Source organism: Cibotium barometz, chromosome 56 (assembly GCF_041138505.1).
Source record: "Cibotium barometz isolate CiBa-2024 chromosome 56, ASM4113850v1, whole genome shotgun sequence".
In the NCBI taxonomy this organism is placed as follows: Eukaryota; Viridiplantae; Streptophyta; class Polypodiopsida; order Cyatheales; family Cibotiaceae; genus Cibotium; species Cibotium barometz.
Window position 1 is genome coordinate 23,342,575 of NC_141101.1, and position 21,241 is coordinate 23,363,815.

The 21,241-nt window shown below is 46.2% G+C and overlaps 1 protein-coding gene across 1 annotated transcript in view; it reads right to left on the reverse strand.

Annotated features, from left to right (window-relative positions):
• Positions 1 to 200: 200 nt before the first annotated feature.
• Positions 201 to 21,241, reverse strand: part of LOC147607036 (protein CORTICAL MICROTUBULE DISORDERING 2-like) — a 29,786-nt gene continuing 8,745 nt past the window's right edge. Inside the window, exon 4 of the mRNA XM_086791308.1 lies at positions 201 to 1,358. Coding sequence (XP_086647434.1) covers positions 365 to 1,358 — 994 coding nt within the window. The 3' untranslated portion in view covers positions 201 to 364. The remainder of the gene's footprint in view (positions 1,359 to 21,241) is intronic.

The window sequence follows — 21,241 nt, forward strand, 5'->3', positions numbered from 1 at the left end:
TCTATTTTCCTTTGGCGAACCTTGAAAGTGTGCCAAACATAACGCATTTAGAAAAATTATTATACGCAATTCTTACAAATAATGTACAATTCTGATTCTCATTAGATGGGCATGTATGCAAGGCTTCCGAGCTTAGATGTCAAGATTAAAAGAAGCATGCAGTGCAGTAAGCTTGTTTTAGTGTCGAGAGAGAGGTTGACATGAGGGGGGAGAAGTGAAATTCCATTAAAAATTAACGCTAGTACATAATTGGCTCACGTGAAAACCAGAACCCCAACATTTTCTTTCTACCATTTAGTTTGGTGCATTTGGGAGGTGGAATGACTTGGTAAAATTTTTCTTGATTTTGGTTTATTCAAATGGATTACCTTATTTTAGTGGAAGCAGTTTCCACATGTTGAAGGAGAAACACACATATCTTCTTCTTAAGTCTATCCAAAACCTCCAGCATGTTGAAGTCCAAGGTTTCATAATCTAGCTGCCCTATCCAGTCATTCACTTGTTTCAAGTGAGGGAAAGCAGAAGCCAGTGCTTCACTATCTTTTCGAGTCTTTCTAATGGGTCCAATAGCACCCTTAGAGCCCACTACTCTATTGAATTGAAACCCACAATTCAAGGCTTCTTCCATGTACTTGAAAAACCATTTCTGAGACTCATTTTGCAGCTGCTTTGCTAGCTCTGCTATGCCTTGGACCCTCTTTCCTTGTACCCAATCCTGACCCATACTGTTCTCTTTCAGTTGTAAATCTTTAGCAAACCTGCTAACAATCTCAAGCGCATCCTTCTCAGAAACCATACCACTGCTCACCTGTGGCGGTGCAACGACTGTAGCATTTGAAGGAGAGGGCAACCTACTACCATTCCTACACACAGGTGTATTCATTCTTCCTTGGACTCTGCTTGGTGAAGGTTGCCGTAACAAGGGCCTTCTGGGAGATGGCAACGGGCTGCATCCTTTTGACAAAAAGCTCTGTGAGCTTCTGATTGTTTCAGGGGCTTGTTGGCTGTCACCTATGGGGCCCAAAACACACTCACTCTTCCTATTACATACTTTGTTATCAGCAGTAGCAGCTCCTTTAAGTGGCTTGTTTGCAGATGAGACACATGCAAGATCAGTTGACAATGCTGCAGTAATCCAAGAAGCTGCACTTCTTCGACTTTCTGTACAGAAATTAGGTGATTCATCTAGTTTATTGGGAAGAGCTAACCATCCCGATAGCTCATCCTGCTGACAACTCTTGGCAAGAGCATTTGATACAGTTGTGGCCTGCTGAAGAGAGCTGCAAAAGCTAAAGTATTTCTCCATAGATTCACGAGGAAATTCGGGCCTTGACAAGGAGCGCATTTCTGCAAACACGCTGCACAAGGCAACCGTTCTCATCTCATCAGTCTGAAGAACCCACACAAAATGTTTAAAGCTGAATTTGTTGCATCAAGGACACGATGTAATGAAAGTTAATCTCTTACACTTCGAGCAGTCTGCATGAACAGTCTGCCTCCATCAAGCATAGAGTAAGGTGTGTGCAATTAGCATCCGTACTAGTTTACTTATACGGCCAAGAGTTGTGGTGCATGATTGTGTAGAAACATGTTGTGCAGACATTCATGTATAAACACTCCTATGAGTTTCTAGAGGTTCTTTTTAGTGGGAGGGCAGACTCAGCCATCATAAAGGTTGGCACCAGAGAGCTAATAGATCATTTAGACATTAATGAAGGATTTAGCATGAAGGATTTAGCAAGGATCTTAATCCATCACGCAAAATGGCACATAGATGAACATGATAAATGCGTATCTTGAATCAAAATGTACCTGTGACCACATGACAGTCTCAAAACTTTGACTGAGTGTACTAAAACTTAGCTTCGAGGGCATCAGGAAAGCTTTTACCATTCTTATCTTAACTGTGGCATATTCAGAGAACCTGGCTGTATTACACATTGATGACAGTCCACAAATGAAGGGGTTTCTTGATTACGAAAATGTACATGTGACCAGACAGTCTCCTTGCAGTTGCTCCTGTCCAGCCAAAGGGATACATACGATGGATGCAGTTATGACTCCGCCCACGAACAACAGCCAAGAGCACCCACATCACACTGCACCTCTCCTCCGAAGATCTTGCCCATAACATAACTGAAGATCAACATATGTAGAGTTGTAGAGACATGCTCTGCCCCAGATTTTGTAACTCATTTAGTCTAATATCACCAATCCTTTGAACGTGCCAGCTTATTGCTTGCCCAAATACTGTAACTCATTGACGCTACTAATGCCAAAATTTGCCTGGACGGCATTCGGAAATCTTCCACCATTTTTGCCTAACCACCTGCCCCAAGTTTTTCGTTTATGTTGTGAAATCTAACACTTCCACCTTGACTCGTAACTGATGTTGTAAGCTCTTTTGGAGGGCTTTAATATAAGACTTGATGGTACCTTAGTCTTGTTAGGCTGCCTCCTCCTGCTCAGGATAGCTAGCATTGGATCTTAACCAAATGGAACATCCAGAAACCCCTTCATTTCCATGCTAAGTTGACTACATTTTACACAAGAAAACAAAGAAATTGCATGGTAAGAAGAAGACAGAAATTCATGTGGCATCTAGACCACCTTTCATTAATAGACGAAGGAGATCACCTAATCAAAGTCACACACCATGTATAGTAGAGAATGGTGGAGGAGGTCGTTTTACAATCTACCAGCAATGTGACTGTCATTAACAGTATATCCGTGTGTGCTCTTGAACCATCTTCCTTGGCTTCTAGCTAAAGACTTTAAGGCTCTTGTAGTAATATTGCATCCATGGACTGAACAGAAGAGCCAAGCAATTTAACTCGGACACATACACATAAGGTTTACTGACCAAGGCACGCTATACAAAAGTTGAGTGCAATATAGAAGCAGTGCTAGAGCTGCAACTTCCTTAATGTTGAGCTAGTAGGCAAAAGTAAACGCTGTTAAGTGTAAAATTCGGTCTTCTTTACGGGTACCAAGATTAGCCAGCTACTCAGTCAAGTCACCAATCCTATCTACTTTATTGGCCAGAAATTGCTCGTAGCACCTCAATGTACTTCATCCTAGCATGATACATTGTGTTATTAGCCAACTGTATATTACTCATGATGTCAGAATAAATAACAGCAACCCTACCCATGGACTCACCCATATCTGTAAGTAGCTTTTGCAACCAAGCTACCTCCATATACTACTATAGCAACGCCTTTGTACTCAGCCTCTGTACTTGATAAAGAAATCATTGGTTGCTTCTTGTTGCTACTCCAACTAACAACATCACTTCTAAAAGAAAACATAAAGCCGCTAGTAGATCTCATGTCTGAGACATCCATAGGATGCCTTTTGTGGAGAGCAATTGCACATCATGTGGTTCACTTACACATCTACAGATGGTAGATCTTGATGCAAGTGACCAAGAGATAGTGCCATGGCAACGTTATGAGTATGTGACACACCAGCTCCTGAGTGGTGGGCAGCCCAGGAAGTTGCAGCTCGTGGACTAACATACACCACGTTGTCACTTCACAACCACATTTAGGGAGCAGATCTATCCCTATGTACGGCACAATCATTGTGCCAAGTGGTAGGATCGTCAGTTCCGAGCATGCCTAGTAGAGTTTCCTATTGGTGTGGTCGTCTCTGTGGTTGATTTTACAGAGAACTACACCTTCACAACTTTTCACGAGATACAATCTGAGTATTACTTCTCGCAGCATGTAATGGTTATATTTCATAATATTTGTTTCGTGTTTGAGCTATATTACTTATTTGATTTTTTGTGTCCTAATCGTCTCTCTTACTTACCTTACCAAGTTGCTATTATGGTCCACATTAGCTATCGACATGCAGAGGCCCATGTAGATGGGATAGCGAGTACCCCCGAGGCCCGTGTCATTATTCGAGAGTATCATTTCTATATCAATGATAATCATTCACATCATGCACATTTTGTGCAACAATGTTTTCGTCTCCATGACGATTTTTTACGAGATTGTGGAATCACATGTGGCCAACAATGGGTTTGGTCAGATGGTTGTGGCGCACAGTTCAAGTCTCACGACAGTTCTATTGGCTCTAAAGGTAGTACTTATGATTCTCTTATATTCGCAAATTAAACTAAATTCACTAGAACATCTTAAAGAAAACAATAACTAAGACTTTGTTTTATGGGTTTATAGGTGGCATGTGTAGTCTAGTATCCCAGTGATTTGGTCATTCTTTGAGACTGGTCACAAGAAGGAGAGCATGATAGTGCGGGTGCGTGTGTGAAACGTGCCTTGAGACGTCGTGAACTGCGGCAACATGTTGAGTGGTTCAGAGATGTGAGCCACGTGGTCGAGTGGTGCTCCCAACATTTGTGTGGGAGTGCAGCATCATCATATCCCAAACGTGATGCTCAGATTGTCATGATATTTTTTTGGCATGTGGATGGTGGCATGATTAACCATAGAGCCTCCTATGATTGTGACACAGTACCTGGCACCTTGGGCTTACATTCCATCAGAAGCACGTGCATGGAGACCCCCACGATTTACACACAACGGTTTGTATGCTTCTGTGCAACATGTATGGATGGCGATTGGTCGCTTTGTGCCCCGAGAGGATGGACAGATACATGGATACAGACAATCCTCTCCCCTAAACATAAAGCCGCTAGTAGATCTCATGTCTGAGACACTACCAACCCAATCTTTATCTATATATCCATGTACTTGCACCTATAACAAATGATGTGTCAAAATTCCTCACATTCTGCCTCAACCTTCTTGACCAAGGTCTAACAATAGGCCCATTGCAAGGACTCTTATGGTCCACTAAGCACATGTGATTGCTGCTCTCCATTCATTGCAGCCACATTGTTATTTACATTAGTCTCCATAGAATTCTTCATTAGTGTATATCAACTACTCATCTCATCAAAAATAGATCCCTGTTCACTCGCATCTTACGTGTAGTGGGATAATATCATCTCACGTCAACCCTGCAAGAAACTAGGGTTGGCCACTCAAGGCACAGAGTGACAACATGGGTATGGGTCACCATCCTAACATCTCAAGAGGAAGAAGTCCACCATGGAAGCTTGGACATAAGAGCTCCAAAAAAAGTAATAGTCAAAATGATCAAAAAGTTGTACAATGCCCATGAGCTCATTTATCATATAGCCCAAGGTCCCCAAAGACACATGTAAATGACCCTAAGCCCAAGTTCCTAGGCCCCATTTCCCATGTGCATGTGACACCAAATCAACTTCATTACAAACCATCCCCTCCTACAATGATTTCGTCCTCAAAATCAAAAGGTGGTCGTACACAAAACATATACAAGAGGCTATATACAAAAGCCAAAAATGTACTCATGGCCTAGATGTATCTGCAATCAAAAACATGTCCACGACGCCTGCCCAGATCGAATGAAAAGGATAGGAGGATGTCGTCGACGGTGAGGCTAACGATAATGATGTTTGGATCGAATGTAAATCCAAGCCATGTGTGATCCATGTCCGTATCAATCTTGCCTCCTCCTGGATCAAATGGATGGTGTAATGCACCACATCCATCAATAAGATACATCCAATGTCTCCCTAGGTCAAAAGGATAATACACCCATGCATAGAACCCTGTGGGTACATGATAGTCAGTATAGAACCATCCACTCGGATCATATGTGAATACATTATGTCCAATAGTAATGCCTGATAGACTATGTCTGTGTGAATGCATAGGCATCCATGAGCATCAAAAGAGAATGCCTCATACTTCATAACATGCTCCATCAAATGTGAATCCATGTCCTCATTGCATCCATTACCATACGTAGGTCCATAGGCATAATCCACATCATAAGTGACTACCTCAGCATGATCCATATGTACCAAGGCATAATCCTCATCACTATCCGCATAACCCTCGTAGAGATCACAATCAAAGACTCTCTTCTCATCTCTCAAGAAAGGGTCATAGACTGTGTTCCCATAGAACCTCCATGAAGTACCCAATAGCTGCTACTAGATGCATGAATAGCCTCATCATCGATGTCATCGAGGTTGTTTCTCGTATCGGTACGAACCTATTCATACCGTACGGCTTGTACGGTACGGTACCGTATGATATCGTACAGTACGTGCCAATCTTCGAGGTCATCACAATCTCCAAAGTTCCAAAATTCCTCTCTAAGTCAAAATCAATTTCCGAAGATCCAGTACCAGAAGTCATCACAGTTTCCCAATCTCAAGCATGTCTCTCCAAATCCATTGAGGAGAAGGATGAGATTTCAGCAGTTCTATCCGAATGCATTGAGAAAGAGGAGGAAGCTCCAACAATTCTCTCCAAATCCATTGAGGAGGAGGATGAGTTAAGTGTTTCAGTAGTTCCAGAGGAGGTAGATCTCTCCAAATCCTATTCGGAGGAGGATGAGGTCAACCCCATAGTTTCCATGGAGTCTACCGTGCCAGTAGAGCATCCTAAGTTAGAGGGGCCAGTTCCTACGCCTGCAATTTCCAAGGAGGCAATGGCAAAGACATCCAAGAAGCAAGCAGATTCCGTAGCCGTGCTACCTAAGTCAATTTCGAAGATTGTGTGGGTGCTTCCACAACAACAAAGTTCCCGCATTTTTGAGGACCCATACAGGAGTAGAGCAAAGGCACACCTGGATTTCTTCTTTTTGTCTTTCTTTTTTGCCACTGGAGTGTCATGCGAAGAGTTGCTCGAGTCGTCTTCTTCAATGGTGACTCCTTTCTGGGCTTCCTTTTTTGTCTCCTTTCCCGACTTCTTTTTTCCGCCCTTTTGGCGAGCTCCACCAACTCCTCGAATTCTTCATCAGTTTCTTCTTGCATTGTGCTAACTACTGCGTGGATGTCCAGCTTAAGCCCTTGGACAAACCAATCGGCAACTATTTGTATCGAGAGTTAGATTTATTCCGCCATTCTTTGCCTCAAGCTTAACAGTTTTGTTGCATAAGCTTCCACATCCATGTCCTCTTGTCGGAGTTCTCTCATTTGATCACAGAGTTGAATTGCAGACTTTATCTTACGGAATCTTCCCAAGAAGACAATCATAACTTCTTCATAGGTCTAGAAATGGTTGTCCTGATCATAGTTGTTACGAGACGTGCCTCTAACGGTACAAGGCGTTCGAGGCATACGACTACCTAATCGAGGCGTCAACCCAAAAAAAAAATTTGGTTTGAGTCTTTAGACGGGGGCTTTAAGGGCCCAAGGCAACCCCTCTCACACACACTCTCTCTCTCTCCCTCCCTCCCTTAAGCCTTTCTCAAGACCCAAAGTTCAAAGTTCAAACTTCTAGGATGATGATGTTTTTTATACCCACTTTTGGAGCTCTCTCTATACTACCGGTTCATTTAAGTTCATTTCATTTTACTTTGTACCCTTGAATCTTGATGATGTATCCACATGACGATGATGGACTATTTTGGTCTCATAGGTCATTTTGGCCTTTCGCAGATGTTTAATACAACTTTCTTGCTTTCACACACACACACTCTCTCCCTCTCATACACACCCTCTCTCCCTCCCTCAAGGCTCACACATACACACTCTAGTCTCTCTCTCTCTCTCTCAACTTTCACTATATATATTATATCTATCTATCTGTCATGTGCATGATCAATGCCATGTACCTTCTCAAGGCTAATCTAGAAGGGGGCAGCCAGTAAAAGATCAGTAGAACTAGGATTTAGGAGCATCTGGTGCAACAAATGCCAGTGTGGACTTGTAGCAAGGGCATGGAAGGATGTGGTTGAGCTATCGGCTGCTTGCAAAGGTGGGCGGCTGGACCAGTTCAGAGGCGGCTGGACCAGATCAGAGGCGGCTGGTCCAGATCAGACACAATGCAGGTTTTGTATGGATTATGCCCCTCGACTGCTGGCCGACCAACAGTCGGCCAATTCTACAATTGTTCCAAGGCCTATAGATAGGCACATATGCTCATTGTAAAGACCATTCAATCCCCTAGGGATTGGGTCAGTAGGAGTCCCATAGGGGGACAAAATTTTGGATGTTATTACCTTTTCTTCAAGGCAGCCTAGGGCTGCAGACAAGTACCTTTTTGTACTATATGAATATATCTGAATTTCCAGCATATCTCTCTCTCTCTCTCTACTCTCTCTCTATATTTGCGTTTTGCATCAATATGTTGCCAGAAGTGTTTAGGGCTGAAAGAAGACTCCCAAAGCTTTCGCGTATTACACTATCAATATATATATATATTATATTATATTATATTATATTATATATATATATATATATATATATATATATATATATATATATATATATACCCGCCTCGTACCAAACGCCTCTGACGCCTCTAACAACCTTGGTCATGATATCTTGACACCCACTCCGTGGCTTTGTCCTTGAAGATATTCATGAAGGCATCTTTGCGGATTTCACTCAACTCTGGTTCTTATAAATCTCGAGGTCTGGCCACTTTCCGGTATTGCTCAAACCTCCTCACATACAGATATGCATCTTTCCCTTTATCACCTGAACCGCTTCCGAGGGTTTCCTTATGGTTGTTCTTCTTGGTTTGATTGCTCCACCCTCTCTAAATCTTCCGGACTTGGATTGCACACTGCTTTTCGCTCTTGACACTCCTTTTCTTGGCCCAAGTTGTATCTATGTTCTGATGGTACCTCTTGCTCGTACGGGTTAGCAGATGCTTCCGCACTGTCTTCTTGGTTATGATAGTGCGAGGTACTCCCTATCGAGCTTCCTAGAGGGTCTCTTGGTAGGCATTAATTTTTACCCTCTTTAGATTCATGAACACACATGAAACATGCTTGAATCTCGTCAGGTCGTGTGGTGAAAAGCTCTTCATGTTGATTTTTTCGAAAAATTCCTTTCATGTTGCAATTTCACCGTGGTTTTGCTTGAAATGGATTTTCACTCTCCCTTGCTCACTAGTGTAGAATGCTACCTAGTAGAGCTTGTCCCTAGTAGAGGTTTTGTTCCCCAACAAGATCGCCAGGTGTTTCTCGCTGTTTTCCCAAACAGCGAAATGGCAGGACAACAGTCTAGTGTATCAAACTAGTCACACAATGCCATAGGAGACATGTAGACTCCCGCCAGAAATTATGAATTCAAAACACCAACCCTTCGTGGTCATGAGGAACATTACAGACTCTGCTCAACTCGACAAGCTCATGTACAGTGTTTCCCAACTCTTATTCTACATCACACTCACACTCTCTCTCTCTTACACAGCATATACCATTAAGCAAAAACATAACACACATTGCCCAGGCACCAGATGTGTAATTCTCAAGAAAATGAAGATCTCAGATGTATTAATCCTGACTGCCTTCAAATGTGGTGCTATGATAAGTATTTGATAGTTTTGAACTTTTAATGGATATAATGAAAGAAGCAAGCTCACCCTTGCTCGCGTCTAAAAATTGTAAGAAATGCCAAATTAGTTAGAAGCATTGTTGTCAATCTAACCACTGGAGCTAGAATCAGTTATGAGATGCCATGAAAGTACACCTTCGTGAAAGGTTTTGTCCTCTAGGATTTCAAGATGATAAAATGAATGAATTTTTGGAGCTAACCCAAGAAAGGAAGACCCTAAAAGAATACCACCAAACTTTTTTTAAACTTCTCCGATTTGCTCCAGAGATGGATGAGGTAACTCTTCTCCATCAATTCATTTGGAAGCTTAATCTACCTTTAAATAACCTCATCAAGAATGTAAAACCATCCTCTATTCCAGAAGCCATAATTATAGCCAGAGACTATGATAAAGTTTTTTTTTTATAGAAAGCGTCGAGAAGGACATGAGTCCTTCCATGTTAATCAAGAAGAGGTCCCCTAATTCAAGAGGAATGTCAAGCCCACCCTTGGCTACAAGGAATCATGAGCTAGAGTAAAAATTAGGTCAAGAAATAGGGATAGCAAGATTAAAGATTATCTAATTCAACAAGTATTTCTATAAGTAAATAGAAGATGATTGGTGCAAGATTCATATGAAGTAATGTGCATGATGAATAGAGGTATTCTACTAGACGATACTAAGATTATGAAATTGCTATCATAGGTTAGATTGCATAAAGGATTGATTCCCTTACGTTTTTCCATGATAATTTGTTAAGTACCATACTGCATGGGGGTATAGAATGAATTTGAAGGTTCATATCATATGAGAGGTATATGGATGCATGAACTTAGGATAATAAGGCCAATTAACTTTAGAATAATAGACAATTTGGAGGCACAACAAAACAAGCCAAACACATGAAATAAAGGACTCTTTAAGAACAATGTTTAGATAAAAAAAGATTTTTACCTAGTGTGGGGACACCACTTTAAAAGAGACAGGAGGATTTACTTAGATACTACCCTAGCTCGCGAGATGAGGACATCTCGAATCTTTTAAGTGGGGGAGATTGTAAGGTCCCTCCCAAGCCATGTATGTATGTGTCTCTTTTAATATAGATTTCAATAAGGAAAGAGAGTGTACTTAGAGAAGAGTGAGACAACAAGGCTAGAAACATTAGAAAAGTGTTAGAATAAAAATATTAGCTCCAAAAATTCTAAAAGAAATAAGAACATAAGAATAGTTCTATTAAGAGATAAGTATTCCCAAAAATAGAATTTCGATTTTAGGTGACAAGAGGTCATATTTAGAGTACTTTTACACATTTAGAGTCCATGCATACTAAAAATGTGGAAAAACAACGCGTTTCTAAAGATGGTGCATTTGTGGCTATATACAAATGTTTTTGCCTATTCTGTCCGCGTACGCTTGTAGACCAGATGCCTTCCCGTTCTTTTGACTAGTTATATGACCATATTCTAAGTTTTTATCAGAGAGTTATGGCCGAAACAATTTGCTGTTTCTGTCAGGGTCTCTACACAGAGAAAATTGTGAGAAGGCAGCAAGTAGTCTCAAGGTAATCCTAGAGCTTGAGATGCATATATCTCTTCATTCTTATCTAATATCTCAGAAAAGAAGCTTAGATTGCTATAGTCTTTCGGAGGAAGAGACCAAAACTCCATAGCTTTTCTTTTAGAGAAAGAATAGTATGCTGTAGTCCTGTAAGAGAAGGCTATTTTGCCATAGATCTTAGAAAAAGAGAAGAGTCACAGCACGAGTAAGAGGAGATAAAGCTTGGGGATAATTGGATGATTTCAATCGTAAGACAAGGTATTAGAAGAGTCCATTCTCATATGTCAAGTTCTAAAGCTCTTGTTAACAAGCAAAGGCAACGATAAACGACAAATTTCTATAAGGTATATACATATTTTGTTTTTCAATTACATATCATTCTTAGGGGTTGAGGTATGGCCCCAGCTTCTCTATTAATTGTTAATATTGATCTATTTGATTGATTTACTATTTAAAGTTTGTATTCTTTAACATATGCCTTAATAAAGAATGTCTTATCTGGCAATCTCAAGTTGAAATGCTAAAATCTTTGTGAAAAGGATTGTTTTCTTAAGAAGGTAACATGGATTCTAGTCCTATGGTTTAGTTGAGTAAATGGATTGTTATCTTGGTTAAATTAAGGTACAGGTACAACTTTTCCCTGCCTTGACGCTGACCCGTTCTTGTGCTTGTATAGCCGGACGACGAAGACGTTAGTAAGGCCCGGAGTTGGCCCATGGTATCCCTCATACAATTGGGAGAATGAGGTTTGCCGATTGAGGCGAGTGATTGTGATGCTGCCTAGTTCTGAGGGCCCAGGCTAGTGCGGTGAATTAGCCCACCCTAGTGCGCAGACATCCCTCTGAGGGACGGGAGGATCGAGCGATGGAGCCTGAGAGGGCGACAGGCCGGCTTGAGTCCTCGCCAGCGGCCGACGATGAGGTGTATGGTCCCGTAGGGTTTTGCCCAGCATGTAGAGGCTGGAAGGCCGAATTCTAGATCATCGGCGGTATAAAGAAAAAGAATAAGGGAGCCGATTTGGCTGTATGGAATTGATTCATGTATAAATTTTATATATATCTTGTCTTTGACATGATTGTACTGTGGAAAAAAGGATGTTTTAATAAACCTTGTGAAAAGGACCTTAATTAAGGAACATGTTTATTTATGTCAAACAGTGTGGTAGGATTAATTAGAAAACAAATTGACGCGTAAGTAGGATGGAAAGTGGGAGGATGGAATGCCCCGATGGCACCATCCTACGGACGGGTGGACCCGATTAGTCGGGTAGCTTTCCAACATATTAAGTGAAAGCCCTACGTTAGATAAATAGGTTCTTGGGCAATTCTATTCTAGAAAACTAGGCCAGCGGCTGTGCCTTGCATGGATGAGGAAAAAAGCGTTGCCTCTAGAAATCAAGTCTTGTAGTTGCCCAATTTATGATCAATTACCCTATGGGTGATTTGATTTTTAGAAGACCACGCTCCCCCTGCGGGATAGAATTAGGTCTTACCTATGAATCGTATCCTTGAATCTCTGTATGGTCAAGGTGTCGATGAGTAGGAAATTTTCTCTAAGATAAGACTTAGTGGACTATCTTAAGTGTTTCCCCTATTTGTGGAAGGGGGGAACCTTACAATTTCTTTCAAAGAGACAAAACAAAACAAAACAAATTCTTTTGAAATGACGAAATAACGAAACAAAAGAAACATTTCTTGCGAGTATGAATCTTCTGCATGACATCTGAGAATTAAACCTCACTTGTAGACCAACCATTTATCCAACATTTCTTGCGAGTATGAATCTTCTGCATGACATCTGAGAATTAAACCTCACTTGTAGACCAACCATTTATCCAACAAAAACCATGTTCTTTGTAATATTTGCAACATGAAGTATATCAACTAGGTGTGAGGGCAAAAGAGACCAAAGGACCAAATATACGAGAGATCAGAGCAAATCACACAACATGCAATGGGGATGTATATATAAATGATAAAATCCAATACAAGAGCTCTATGTGAGACTCCGAAGGAACAAAGAGGGCTGTTGTCCCAAAAATGCAGATAATAGTGTCAAAGTACGCCTAATGTAAGCGCCGATATATGCCTGATGTAAGGCTGATGTAAACGCTGAAGTACTCCTTATGAAGAAACGCTGAGGTCAGCCTGATGGTGTGCTGAAGTAAACGCAGAAGTCTACCTGATGGTGAAAACACTGAGATCAGCCCTAATGTAGACGATGGCAAACGCAGAACACAGCCCTGATGTAGCCGATGGAGAAACGTTGTACACAGCCCTGATGTAGGCGATGACAAACGATAAACTCAGTTCTATCGTAGGCGACCAGTCCAGCAGAAGAGAAAGGCAAGTCGCACCTGTCGTAGGTGGCCTACAACACCAGCAGCAAAGAAGGCAGGTTGCACCTGTCGTAGGCGACCTACACCAGCAACAGAGAAGGAAGGTTGCACGCTAATGGTGACCCAGATGTAGGCGACTAGCAAAGGAGGTGCTTGTACTTGTGTACAAAATAAAGATGTGCCTCATATATATATATAGGAAGGGTGGATGTTGGTCGGTCAGCAGAGGTTATCGATCAGCAGATGAAGGTAAAGTGATATGACCAAATAACCCTTTTTGGGCTTGGTAAAATACTTTTGGGTATATAAAGGTAAAATATGACCAAAAAGGGATCATGAGAGAAGATGAGGAGAAAAAAAACTTTGGTTGTCGAAGATGAGGACCATGTGATTTGAGACCGGAGTAGAGGCTTCTGAGTTTGGGAGGTACTGGAATTATGCCACAATGCAAGAGGTTTTCACATGCATGAACGCCCATTTTTGGGTTTTCATTCACACATGCGCCCCAAACACAAAAAACAAAATGCTATGCATATGGAATGCAAGATGGAAAAAAATGCAATGCAATGGGTTTCCACATGAGCCGTGTCCTCATGGGGTTACACTGACTCATGTGCCTGATACAATGATGATAAAACATGTGAAAGGAGAGGAAGATCCCCCTCTCAATGTGCGAAGGATAATGGTGGTGGACCGATGCCGATTCAGTCGCAAAGACGCTCGAGGATGGGGCGGTTGACGGACTGTGTAAGGATGTCTGCATGGTTGTCCATCGTAGGAATGTAGTGGAGTCGGATGGTACCAAGCTCAACCTGTTCCATGGTAAAATGAAAATGGACACCCACATGCTTGGTACGGTTAGAAAAAATAGGATTGCTAGCAAGGGCAATCGCACCCTAACTGTCGACGAAGATGATAGAAGCGGTGTCAATGGGGACGCGCATCTCCGTAAGAAGCTGACGAAGATGTATAGCCTCAGTGGTGGTGTCATAGAGAGCTTGGTATTCGGCCTCAACGGAAGAACCTGCAATGGTATCCTACTTTTTGCTAGACCGAGAGAAAGGGGCAAATCCGAGGGAGTACAAATAACCACCATGAGAACATCAGGAATCAAAATCATCAGCCCAGTCGGAGTCCCTGTAACCACGCAGGGTGATCCCACAACTGTAGTGAATTCCATACAAATAGGTACCTGCTAGATAGCGAACAACCCTCATTGCTAAACTCCAACATGGCCCCTTAGGAGCATTGAAATACTAACTTAAAATGGATGTGCAATAGGAGATATCACGACGAGAATTTGTGAGCCAGATAAGTTTCCAAACCATTTGGCAGTAGGCTCGCTCTTCATGTGGAGGTGAGTCCACTTCCTTTGATAGTTTGATGGTGGGATCCGATGCAGTAGCCACAAGGATAGCACCATAAGAAAGTAGCAAGTAATGAGTTGGAGATAGTACTTCTATTGGGACACAAAAATACCATCAAGATGTTGGACCACCTCCATGCTAAGGAAATATGAGAGAAGACCGACAGTCATCTCAAAAGTTTGTTTAAGTTCGTTTGAGTTGTGCCATGAAGTATATTTGGTCCTTTGGTCTCTTTTGCCCTCACATGGTACTAGAGCAAATCAAGCAGCATGCAATGGGGATGTATATATAAATGATAAAATCCAGTACAGGAGCTCTATGTGAGACTCTGAAGGAGCAGAGAGGGCTGTTGTCCCAAAAACGCAGATAACAATGCCGAAGTAAGCATGATGTAAGCACCGATATATGCCTGATGTAAGACTATACTTCTTATGGAGAAACAGTGCCGAAGTAAGCATGATGTAAGCACCGATATATGCCTGATGTAAGACTGATGTAAACACTGAAGTACTCCTTATGGAGAAACGCTGAGGTCAGCCTGATGGTGTGCTGAAGTAAATGCAAAAGTATACTTCATGGTGAAAACGTTGAGATCAACCCTGATGTAGGCGATGACAAACGCAAAACACAACCCCGATAATACGCACACTGTCAGAAAAAACAAGCCCACGTACCGTCGAGAAGCCTGCGTAGCTCGCTGAAGCTCCCGCCTCCACCCTGCACTGCGCGCCCTTCGCCTTCCCTCCCTCGCGTCCCTTCCTTCCTCCCCCCGCCTGCCTTCGCCCCCTTCTTCTCGCCGTTGCGCCCCCCCCTTCCTCGCTGCTGCGCCTCCCCCCTCCTCGCCTTCTCGTCCCCCCCTCCTAGCCTCTTCGTCTGTTCGCCCCCCCCCCCCTCTTCGCCTGTTCGCCCCCCCTCCCTTTGTCGCCTGTTCGCCCCCCACCTCTTCGCCTGTTCGCGCCCGCCTCCCTTCAGCAGCGCCCCGCCCCCCCTCCCTTTCGCGTTGTTGCCGCCCCCCCCCTCAGGGCTTCTCCTTCGTTTTCACCCCCTCCCTCCTCTTTCGTGCTGTTTTTCACCCCCAGGGGGTTTTGTTTTTCTTCATTTTCATCCGGTCTTCCGCCTCTTTGTGTGCAGCCTGTTTCTTGCAGGTTTTCCGCTTTCGCCTCGCCTTCGCTTGAGCTTCAGACTCTGATGGAGACTCCTCCCGCCTCGCCTCAGAGGGACTCATCCGCAGCCCCCTCGCCCGCCCCCGAGGACATCCCCATCAGGCTTTCTCTTTCGCCGGAAGAGGAAGCGAGCCTCACCGCAGAGGTGGAACGCCTCCAGGCTCATTCCACCATCTGCCGTATAGTCGGCACTCGCCCCAGCAGAGGGGAGATCAGGGATCTTCTTCAGGCTCGCCTTCTTGCAGATGTGGACAAGATCCTGGATGTACAGCTCCTGGGCCGGGGCCATTATCAGATCGAGTTCGAGACCGCCTAGAGCGTTGCCAAGGTCCTTGCCATGAGTCCTCTGGACATCAGGGGTGCTCGGGCTTTCTTCAGACCTTGGCAGCATGGATTTGACCCAGCAGCGGCGGAGCAGGGAGAGCGCCTCTTCCATATTACAGTTTGTTTCCCTGGTCTCCGCCGGGAGTATCTTCCGCTCCTCTCCAGGCTCGGAGCATTGGTGGGCTCGGTACTAGAGACGGGCCCCTCAGCAGCTTCAGTGGTGGCCAGAGCAACTGGGCTACCTTCGGTCAGAGTGTTGGTGTCTGACATCTCCTCCCTTCCTAAGGTCATTCAGCTACCTAGGATAGGGGGGGGGGGGGTGGATAGATCAGAGAGTGGAGTTCTCGGGGCTCCCAAACCAGTGCTTCATTTGCAGGCAGGTCGGTCATCTGGCCAAGGCCTGCCCTCGCAGGAGACCTCGACCCTCACCACAGCAGCAGGCTACTGATGGCCCGCCCACAGATTCGGCTCGGCAGGCTGCCTCAGGGACACCTGCTCAGGCCACAGAGACCTTGGAGTGGCAGCCTGGACAGGGGCGCCGCCGAGGGAGACAGCCACAGCAGCACGCCCAGAGACCGCTGCAGCAGCAGCCACAATCTCAGCCTCACTGGGTTCCCGTGAGGAACAGCTTTGCTCCCCTTCAGGAGGAGACCCCTGCAGCGACCGAGGACCAGGAGATGCCAGCTCCCCCTCCTTCACCCCCCCCACCCCCACCCCCGTCCCCTCCCACCGCCTCGCTTCCACCATCGCCTCCTCCCGCCCCCGCTCCGGTTTCGACAACGGCTCCCTCTCCACCTCCCTCGCCTCCCCCTCCTCCCCCTCCGCCCGCCTCACCTTCCCGGGAGACCCTGGCAGTTCCCTGGCGCTCACCTGCAGTCCGGAGAGCGCTGAGCACTGACCTCGCTCGAGCATCACAGAGGAGACCTATGCCGATTAGGGCCTCACGGATTTCATCTATCCGCAGTCGGCTGAGTCGCCTTGGCATTAGACAGCGCTCGGAGGCCTTTGATTATACCTTCACACGGCTTTTTGGAGCAGAGGGCCCCCATGAGCCAGCACCCATTCGAGTTCATGTAGTGATACCTCCGGCCCGCGGGGAGGAGGCACTAGACTCAACGGTGGCCTTCTCATTCCCTCTATGTGGACCTTGTGATCGGGAGTGGACTCTAGAGCTCGCTCTCAGCACTTTGAAGACTCGGGCAGTTGAGTTTTCTCACCACATGAGCGATCTGGAGGTGACAGATGTGATAGGCCGACTTTGGGAGTTGGCTCATTTTTTCTTGGATCCCGGGAGTGTGGATACCTCAGGGATTCGGCATTTGGTCGTGCGCATAGTGGCAAACTTGGCACGCGACCCTGGATATGTGAGTATACACGAGGTTTCTCTGTCAGAGCAGGAGGCAGTCGCCATGGGCCACAGCCACTGGCGCCTGATCCGGGATTCTTGCAGTACACCGGGTGGGCAGATTCGCAGCCGTTCGGATGGGGACTACTCTCCATCCAAGCCGCTTGCGAAGGCCCGCCGTACGGCTGAGACAGCATCCACCTCAGCAGGGCATCCATGAGGATCATCTCATGGAATGTACAGGGCCTTGGCGGAGCACACTTTATACGCTATCGAGGTTGCTTGAGGCAGGAGCTTCAGAGATGCCTGGTTGGTGGCAGCATTGACATTTTGATGATGCAGGAGCACCACTTGGGTGAGAGCAGGATCCGGAGATATGGTTCGGTGATGCCTGGTAGATGGGACACTTTTTGGTCTGCAGGGTTTGGTCCTTTGGGTGGACAGGGAGGAGTATGCATGGTTATTGCAGATGTATGGCCGCAGGCCATTGTGGATCGAGGGATCATTGTGCCTGGTAGAGCACAGTATGTCATTCTGAGGATGCATGATGAGCTATTGGGTGTGCTCAACATCTATGCGCCCAATCATGCTAGTGCCAGAGCAGAGTTCTGGACTCAGGTTACAGATGCATTGCTAGAGGCCACACACTGGTGTGTTGGGGGAGACTTCAACATGCTTGAGGACCCGGCAGATAGGGTGGGAGGCAGTCATGTTACAGTGCACGGCACGGAGCTTGCAGCTTGGGACCGGTTTTGTATGTCACTGAGGATCACTGATGCATGGCAGCATGGGGCTTTCTCCCGGTCTCAAGACAGTCTTAGTTTCTCTCGGTCGGATCGCCGACAGGGAGGGACTAATCTATCACGGATTGATCGCTTTTATGTGGGCGATTGGTTAGGGGAGCGAGGGGGCTCCGTCGGCATTCTCGCTGGCACCTCATTTTCAGATCATGCGCCAGTTATATTGACATTGGAGGAGGGGACACGGGAGCCCAGCTTGCAGTTGAGGATCCCAGAGAGGGTACTTGCAGATCCCAATCTCGCTGAGGACATTGAGAGGATCTGGCATGATAGTCAGTGCTCTGACCAGGATGCAGCGGGCCAGTGTGCCCAGGGACTCATTGATCTTAACTCTTTTCTACACGCTGCAGCTTTGACACGACTGGGAGAGATTCGCGAGCGGGAGCAACGGCTGAGACGTAGCCTTGCTTCGCTACAGCGCCTTCAGGAGCAGCAGCCTGCATGTGAGTGGGTGGCGTCCCAGCTGAGCCAGGCACGCCAGGAGGTTAGAGAGGTAGAGGAGCAGAGACATGAGTTTTACTATCGTCGTCAGGCCTCTCAGTGGACGCAGCTTGGTGATAGAGTGACTGGGGAGTTGTTTGGATCACTGGACCCCGTCATGCGCGAGCAGGAGTCCGCCAGCTTGGTAGACCGGATGGATCGGTAGCTACTGAGCTCGGGGAGATCAGAGCCATTGCCACTGCATTTTATAGTGACCTGCTTTCAGCGGAGCCAGCCACTGAGGATCGAGATGTTTGCAGACAGACTGTGTGGGCCCATGTGCAGAGGAGGGTCACAGACCATATGCGTACAGTTCTAGGTGCGCCTCTGTCAGAGATTGAGCTTGCCGAGGCCTTGAGGGTCCTACCCGCGACATAGTTGCCCAGGGGAGGACGGACTGACGCCGGCCTTTTTTATGCGCTATTGGGACCTTTTGGGGCCAGGCCTCCGCAAGGGCTTTCAGCGTGTTTTGGACACTGGGGTGATGCCGCAGAGCTTTTCAGAGGGCTTGATCTATCTTATCCCCAAGGGGGAGGAAGTATCAGATGACATTCGGCATTGGAGGCCTATTACGATCCTCAATACTGTCTACAAGGTCTTAGCAAAGGCCTTGAGTTTGAGGATCCAGAGTTGATTCATGCTACTCAGACAGGATTTGTCAAGGAGCGAAGTATCCTTGACAACATCTTTACTTTCTAGGAGGCGACGGCCCGAGCTAGATTTCTTGGCGAGGACTTGGTCGTGATGCTTCTCGATTTTGAGAAGGCATACGATAGAGTTGATTGGGGATTCTTAGAGGGCACTATGCTTCGCCTGGGCTTTGAGCCAGGATGGATCAGAGGGGTGGCAGCTCTGTATTCCACAGCTCGCAGCCAGGTGCTGATTGCAAGAGGACGGGGGCCAAGTTTTGAGCTGACCAGATCAGTCCATCAGGGGTGTCCTCTCGCCCCTTTCCTTTTTCTCTTCTTTGCGGAGGCTATGAGTATGTATTTGACGGCAGAGGAGGTTGGTTTGAGAGGACTTCAGCTCCCTGTCCGGGGGGAGGATTTGCTTGATGCTGAGTTTGCAGACGACACGGGCTTATTTTTGCATGGCCAAGAGGCCAATCTTATTCGGGCTGAGCAGTCGCTCCAGGTTTTTAGTGCAGCTTCGGGAGCATTGATCAATTGGCGCAAGACAGTGGCCTTTTGGATCAGTAGTGCTCCCACTCCGGCATGGAGCCCGGACCCCGGTTTTAGATGGATTCCTCCAGGCACAGCAGTGCGGTATTTGGGATGCCAGATTGGCCTCGATTTGTCATCTGAGCAGCAGATTGCCCCGCTTCTTCTGAGCATTCGGAAGAAGCTATTGTATTGGAGTACAGCTCGACTATCCTTGGCTGGGAGGGTGGTGGTGGCAAATCAGGTGCTGTTAGCGACCATGTGGTACATTACGTCTTGCTGGATTTTCTCGAGCTCTTGCATCAGCCAGGTACAGAGGCTGATCAGGAACTTTCTGTGGTCTCGGCGGGACGGTCAGCCAGCTCGGGCAAATGTTGCATGGGCAGTTATTACACTTCCGCTGGCTCAGGGCGGTTTGGGCATTATAGATCCAGTCGATCAGAGTAGAGCCTTATTGGGGAAGCTTATTGTTCGGGGGTTGCTTCCAGGCGCTGAGCCTTGGAAAGAGCTCCTCTTGCAGCGACTGCAGGCTCGGGCACCCCCTGCAGGGGGTACTTGGGCACCAGAGATTCGCTGGATCTTCATAGAGATGAGGAGGACAGGCCTCAGTAGAGGATGGGAGGACAGATTTGCTTTGAGTATCCTGAGAGCTTGGGAGCTGCTGAGACCGGGACTCTCTCAGCGGCCTCCTTCTTGTGTTGAGGAGCGGGCCAGGCAGCCGCTCATATGGAGCCCAGCGGTTCGTACGGAGCAGGGTCATATGCTGGGTTCTCGGCCTCGTCTAGCCTGGGGACCTTTAGCGGCAGGCCCAGCTCGTAGTTTTGGAGACTGGCAGGCTTTCTGCAGTCTACCAAAGGAGATCCAGGTGGAGAGGCTGAGTCACTTCAGAGGGGGGTTGATTATGAGGGATGATATTCAGGAGGCACTCACAGAGGAGTGGTTCACACCTCTCGAGCCAGTGGCCCCACGGTGGATGGGAGCCTTTACACAGTTGGAGATCCTGATTGCTGTCAAAGCTAGCACTGAGGATGGCAGATGCCTCTACTATGAGATTCAGGATGAGGGCAGACTCCAGAGAGTTGAGGTGGAGTCGCCTTTGGTTGCAGAGTGCACCTTTCAGAGGATTCGGGTAGTGGCTGCCGCTTCTCGGAAGTGGCATATTGACCCCGACCCTGCTGATGTGCTCCCGGATTAGCGCATATGGGCATATGCAGCGCGCCCCTTGGCCCGGCTACAGTGGGACCCCGGGGAGTACGAGTGGCATGATCCTTATGCATCCCTTGAGGCCACAGAGATCACCTTTTTCCAGTATACTGTTCGGCTGGGACGGCATATTTTGACGGCG